This window comes from Rhineura floridana, chromosome 8, assembly GCF_030035675.1.
Source record: "Rhineura floridana isolate rRhiFlo1 chromosome 8, rRhiFlo1.hap2, whole genome shotgun sequence".
Taxonomy (NCBI): domain Eukaryota; kingdom Metazoa; phylum Chordata; class Lepidosauria; order Squamata; family Rhineuridae; genus Rhineura; species Rhineura floridana.
Genome location: NC_084487.1, coordinates 111,842,517 through 111,849,376, shown reverse-complemented (window position 1 = coordinate 111,849,376; position 6,860 = coordinate 111,842,517). Strand labels below are relative to the sequence as shown.

At 42.1% G+C, this 6,860-nt stretch overlaps 1 protein-coding gene across 5 annotated transcripts in view; it reads right to left on the bottom strand.

Annotated features, from left to right (window-relative positions):
• Positions 1 to 3,912: 3,912 nt before the first annotated feature.
• The window catches only part of SLC26A5 (solute carrier family 26 member 5), a 41,714-nt gene continuing 38,766 nt past the window's right edge, over positions 3,913 to 6,860 (bottom strand). For all 5 annotated transcript variants that reach the window (XM_061640450.1, XM_061640453.1, XM_061640449.1 and 2 more), the window contains one exon: positions 3,913 to 4,658. In XM_061640450.1, the coding sequence (XP_061496434.1) occupies positions 4,498 to 4,658 (161 nt within the window). In that variant the 3' untranslated portion in view covers positions 3,913 to 4,497. The remainder of the gene's footprint in view (positions 4,659 to 6,860) is intronic.

Genomic DNA, 6,860 nt, shown 5'->3' with positions numbered 1-6,860 from the left:
TTTTAATGATATTTAGTAACAGATGGTGAGTGATGTCTAACTCTTTTCTAAGTGTTTAATGTATATAGTATAGTCGATAAATACTCCCCAAATCTAATGCAGACCTATCAGCCTTTTTGGGGAGCACCTTTTCCACAAGCTTTTGCGTGAGAAATGTCTTAGACAGCAACATAGTAAGACCCTAATCTACAGTCCTTATATATTACAGCAGCTGTTTTCTCCATCAGACTGATCTGGTGCTGATCATCTGAGGAATAATGGGGCAGAGGAGGCACATTGCAACTAGCAATCACTATTGCCAAGAGCTTACAGCTTTTACTTACATTGTCAGGTGTGTGTGTGCATGTGTGGGGTAGGGTAAGGAATACCAGGCATCCTTCTCCTGGTGGATTTCCCCCTCCCATTAGTGTATGGATGGCATCAGAATTATTCTACTTTCATTATACCAAGGCAGAGGTATATAAAGTTATTAGAGGCTAGTTTAAAAGTTGCAGTTTTATGGGGTCAGATCCCTAGCCCTGGAACAATAAAAATAACAGAAGGTAGGAAAAGACCAAGTAAGAACTCAAAGCTTTGTGTGATCAGTGACTGCCTCATTACATGATGTGCTTGATGAAAGTGGGGCCAAGTAGGGTGTACGGAAGTCTTTCCCTTAGGAGATTGCTGCTCTGCCACCTCATTACTGCTGGAGATGGCTGTAGACTTGGAACAGTGTGCTAGTAGTAACCATCCAGAAAAATGTAGAAGCTGCAACCAGAGTTTAACATCAGTAGGAGCCTAGATTTAACTAGGCAGAATGCCTTTTTTATTTTGGATTTTTATACCTTTGACTATTTGAAAAAAAAAGTTTATCAAAAACAAGAAAGGTGGTGGTGTAAGTAGGTAGTAGGCAAAATATACTCACTAAGACAGTCAAGATTCATGTTACAAAATTGTATAATAGAACAGTAGAGGTGGAAGACCATCAAGTCCAGCCCCCTGCTCAATGAAGGAATCCAAATTAAAGCATACCTGATAGGTGCCTGTCCAGCTGCCTCTTCAATCCCTCCAGTGGTGGAGTAATTACCTTCCTAGGTAATTATTAGTTCTATTGTGGTTCTGCTCTAACAGTTAGGAAGTTTTTCCTAATGTTCAGTTGAAATCTGGCTTCCTATAACTTGACCCCATTATTCTGTGTCCTGCACTCTGGGACAATTGAGAAGAGATCCTGAGCTGCCTCTGTGTGACAGCCTTTGAAGTACTTGCATATCTCCCTGTAGACGTCTCAAAACTAAACATGCCTAGTTTTTTCAGTCTCTTCTCATAGGGCTTTGTTTCCAGTCCCCTGATCATCCTTGTTCCCCTCCTCTGAACCTGTTCCAGTTAGTCTGCATCCTTCAGGTGTGCTGTCCAGAACAGCACACAGTACTCAAGCTGAGGCCTAACCAGTGCCGAATTGTATCAAATATCACTTGACTACAAGCTTCCACAATGCATTTTGGGTAGTTCCAGAAATTTATGTCTTGTAGAAATGTAGTCCTCTCAAATATAAAAAGCGATCAGCAGTGTGGGGTGAGCAGAATGCCACCCACTCCTATGCAACAGAGGTAAGCAGCATATGTACAAATAATAAACAATGAGCTCAATTCCTCTTTTTAGGAATTGGTGTATCACAGACATTTCTGCATTTTAAAACCACTGATTTAAGGTTATGCCAAAGCAAAGGGGTTGTCGGGGGGGAGGGGGAGGAATGCCAGGACAACTCCCTTGTGGAGAATGGAAGGTTGATTTTGGTGCTCGTCTACATAGGATGGTTCTGATGTGTAGTTGGTGCATCATCTGTGCTCGACACACTTTGCACGTGGTTTTCTCAGTGGGGCAGGGAAAGAGGTCTGGAGTTCTCGTCAACCGTACCCTTGCTATCCATGGGCTGGCTACCTTTTGCTGAGATTTAGACAGTGGCTGGGAGTGGGTAGCGCTGCTTCTGCTCTTACCTGGTTATCGCCAGAAGGTGGGTGGGTTATTGTTTGGCCCTGTGGAGCCTTTTGTATGGGATTCTTAGGGCTCGTTTCTCCCTCCCCATGCTGTTTAACACCTACGTGTAACTCCTGAGCAGACGAATCCAGAGTTACGAGTGTGCCGTCATTATCAGTATTTCTCCTTTACAGCTCAAGCTGGTGTGGTGGATGTGCTGAACCAATACCTGGCCTCAGTAACTGACTGAAGGCAGGCCAACAAAGTGAAACTCACTCCAAAGGGTAGATGCTAGGTGGGGTTCCTCAGTCTAGATGAGTGAGATGGAACACTCGCCACGAAGGATCACGTGCAGAGCTTGAGTATACTTGGGTCCATCACTGTCACTAGCGGCACAAGTGGCCTGCACCGCAGAGTGCTTTCTACCAGTTTCAGCTTCTATGATCTGTGCTTTGATTCCCTCTTGATTAGATTCCTGCAATATGTTGTTCACTAATGAGGCTGCCTTTGCAGGTGGTGTGGAAACTGCCACTAGTGCAGAATGTGGCTGCTAGGCTACATATATTTTCTTTTAATATTTCAGTGCCACTTTTCCAGCAGCTTACAATAAAAACTACATTTAGAAAACTTTTTTCAATGTTACTGAAACCCAGCATAAAAACACACTTGGAATTCCAGTAACATGATATTAAAGCCTCCAACTACAGAGTGGGATAAACATTAGGAAGGCCAATCAAAACAAACAAGTATTTAAGGCCAGCTGAAAAGCATGAAGTGTAGCTGCCTGCCACAGGTTTACTGAGAGGGAGATCAGTAGTGTAGAGCCACCACAGAAAAGGCCCTCTCTTGTGCTCACCTCACAATCCTAAGTGGACTATTATGTGGAACTAGGTGCTCTGAACCTACAGCTCCAGTTCTGGTGTAACTTCACTCTTTGCGTGTGTTTCTAGCCAAACTCAGGGTGCTAGTTTTGCACATCTTAGGACCTTAAGAGCCACCTTTCCTCCTGTGGGCCTACCCAGCCCGAGACTTGACGTCTGAAGCCCTTCTCCTAGAAATGGAAAGGTAAAAGACATTTTCTGTCTTAGCCCAGTTAACTGAATGCTCTCCTTATGGAGGTTTGCCCAGCACTGACATCATCAAACTTTTGGTACCTTGTTCAGATGTCTTTATGTTCCCATGCATTTGGCAAGCACTAATGGCTTGGCTTTAGGAGTCTGGTGTTCAGCCTTGTGCTGGGTGGGATGGTTATCTTTATTTCTAAAAGATTTTATGGATGAATACTTTCAGTACATTTGAACTGATTCTATGAATATCCTGTTATAAAGTCTTATTTTTGTATTTTATTTTATTTTGCAATTTGCTTTGGCATTCCTTTTGGGCATGGGAAGCGATGAACATACTAAGGCTGCAATCCTACATTTACCCGAGGATAAGCACCATTGATCAAGGTTGGACTTGAAGAATGAAATCTGCCTTTGGAACAAGCTGTGGGCAGTGTGAAGGTGACTCTGCTTGTTGGCCACTTCCCTATTACCCTTGGTATTCATCACACACTTTTGGCAGTTTCACTCTCAGTTCAAGTGAAATGGTAGTGCTAATTTTTGAAAATATATTTAGAGGGCCATGTAAAAAATTGACCTTATACAACTCATGAATATAGTAAATAAAATCCTCCATTTTCAAAGATGTCTTTTCAACGGTGTGTAGCTCAGAGGCTACTTGTAGCCAGTTGCACACTTTGAGCTGCTTGATTTATGTTCCTCTGCCTGCAGCATCATTTCCGTTTCCTCACTCAGAGCTAGTTCTATGGCCATTTCACTACTGCCACTCTAGTACCGTATGTGAAAATGGTCCATTGCAGTTGAAAATTAGTTCTTGTGGAAAAGGGCTCATAATTCAGTTCAAAAGGAAAATGGTACAATTGTGCTCATTCAGACAAAAACCTAGGACACACTGTAAAAAATGGTTCTTTATGGGATCTCCAAACAAATAACTACATCAAATCTAGCTTTGAAAGTTAGTGCTAACACATTAAGATATTTATACAGTGTAATTCATCAGTAGATGGTACGAGAATACATTTTACAGCAATCTCTCATTCCCTCATTATGAGGCATTTGAACATAATCCCTAGGGGAAGGCCCCTGGCACCCAATAATATGTATTAGTTTCTGTAACACCCAGTGCTTTTTGTTTTAACATAGTGCAATATCTCATCTGCTGGCACATTTCTGAACAAAAAAAAAAGAAACTTCAAAATGTTCTAGGATGCTTGCAGGAAAATATATGGGTCTTCCATTTTATACAAACATTTACACACCATTTCAGGACACACCTGAATTCAGTTTTGAAAAAAAAAACACATCTTGAAAGTATTAAGGCTTTAGATTCTTCAGAGAACATTCTGGCAGAAAGCAGGATGCCCCACTACTACATCACATACCCGTAAAAGTGGCTAGTCTTAGGCTCTGTATAATCTGTGCAAATTAAATAAGTATTAAGAGGAGCCCTTGGAAGTTCAGTAATTTACTATCGTACGATTTATAATGTAGGAGTAATGACAACATCAACAGGTGTCTGTAAGGCCGAGAGGCCTTTCTGTTGGCTGGAGAGTACAGCATCGTGAATACTGGGAAACAGCAAATCTCTTAGGGTAACTTTGTCAAAGAAGTGTAGTCTTGCAAGATTCTCCACAACAGATCCTGGATGGAAATGAAAGCAAGAGCTTTATTCATTTATTTGATTTATATCCTGCCCCTCCTTCCAAGTAGAAGCCTAGGGCTGCAAACAAAAGCACTAACACTCTAAAACATCATAAAAACAGACTTTAAAATATATTACCATAAAACATCTTTTAAAACATCATTTTTAAAAAGCTTTAAAAACATCTTAAAAAACAAATTCCAACACAGATGCAGACTGGGATAAAGTCTCTATTTAAAAGACTTGTTGAAAGAGGAAGAATATACACCTGGTAGCACAGAAACAGCCGTTGCAAGGCCTCTTTATTTTGCTGCACTCATCTGACTATGGCGCATATATAAGCAAAAGCACATATCGCCCCATGTAGCTGGAGGAGGAACCACACATACAATGGGTGGTATGCGCACAATTTCTAGTGCAATATCAGCTGTCATGTAATCCCACTGTGGGAAAAATGGTGGAAGGAGTTATTAGTGGCTGAGAGGGAGGGAAAAAACCTTTTAAATAAAACCCCTCTTCTTCCTGGCCAGCTGATCACCATGACCGCCACTATGGTTACTGGGGTTATGTGCAGTGCCGGCTAAGCTATTGCACATGCATAGTTGACTCAGGGCACATGTGGGTCTATTTGAGTTTCACAGTGGAATATGTATAGACTAGCTTGGATCAAAACCCCTGCTTGCCTGAGAAGATTTATTATTATTATTATTACATTTGTATACTGCCCCATAGCGTAAGCTCTTGGCGGTTTACAACAATTAAAACATATATACACAAATTTAAAAACACATATTTAAAAGCCAATTAAAACACATGCTATTTGCCCGTTCCCTGACCACACACTCTTTCATATCTCCCCTCAAAGCCATCCAAAACATGGGAGGATTCCTCTGGAGCAGTGTGCAGTGTGTGTGAGATGGGTGTGTGTACACAAAATTCAGCAAGGAATACTGACTGACCGTGCCTATTGATGCACATGGGGATTGAACCCAAGTCAATGGGATGTATTCAATGCTCTACATATGCTCTTCTACAGGCACAAGGGGAATTATGATTCATCTCCTCCCCAAAATCTGCTCTGGAGGGTCCTCCAACCGTCCAGAGCTGATTTTGAGGATATACGAAAGGTCTGAAGGGCACAGGACAAGTAAGATGCACTGCACACAAAGAGGTCTATTGCACCAGGAGAGTTGCAGGATTGGGTACTGCCCAATACATTTATATTTTAAAAGATGCTATTTCTAACCGTCATGGCTGTGAAGATGTGTTTTGGTGTCTGTTCACACAATTTGAGGTCACATTCACACCATGCATTTAAAGCATTCTTATACCACCTTAACAGCCATGGCTTCTCTGCAAAGAATCCTGGGAATTGTAGCACTGTGAGGGGTAAACTACAGTGCCCAGCATTCTTTGGGGGAAGCCATAACTGTTAAAAGTGGTATAAGTGTGTTTTAAATGAATGGTGTGGATGTGACCTGAGAGACTTCAGCGCTCAAGAGTTTTTTATGCCCTGCCTGGTTCCCTGGCCTGTGTCCACTGTTCTGTCATTCTTCTTTACTACTTTAGTCTAGTTATCTCCAATTCTTCAACCCCTCCAACCCCATAAACTCCACTGATGGCCCAAAAGAGCACGCAAAACAAATGCATGCAAAATGAATACACCTGAACAACTTGTTTTGAATTTGACTTCTCTCAGAGAACAGTAAGAGTAGTCTGGCATGCACAGTGTACAAAGTGGGTGCAAGATCATTAAGTGTAGTGAAAATCTTCAGAGAAAGGCTGCAAGCCAGAGAGTACCCCTGGGCACACTAGAGGACACTCCTGAGTTTAAAAAGCAGCTTGATGAAGACAGACCAAAAGCTACAAGCCCCAGTGCACCTTGCAGATCATTCTTTCATCTGCAGCTGGTGGCTTAACAAACAAACAACAGCACCCTCTCCTTTCTCTTCTAAACGCCAGCAGTTAGGTAGGCAAAGTTAAGGATCCAGTGTCCCATTCCTTGGGTGCAGGTTCACCAGGTTTCTGTAACAGTTGCTGGTTGTTAGGAATTGTGGCCAGATCTACATTAGCTCGTGTTGCAACCACTCTACCTGCACTGAGGATAGAACAGAGGGACAGGTACGGGGTGTGCTACGTGGAGTTGAGAAGACATCCACAGATTAATAATCAAGCAAGTCTTTTGCATATAGGCATTGGAT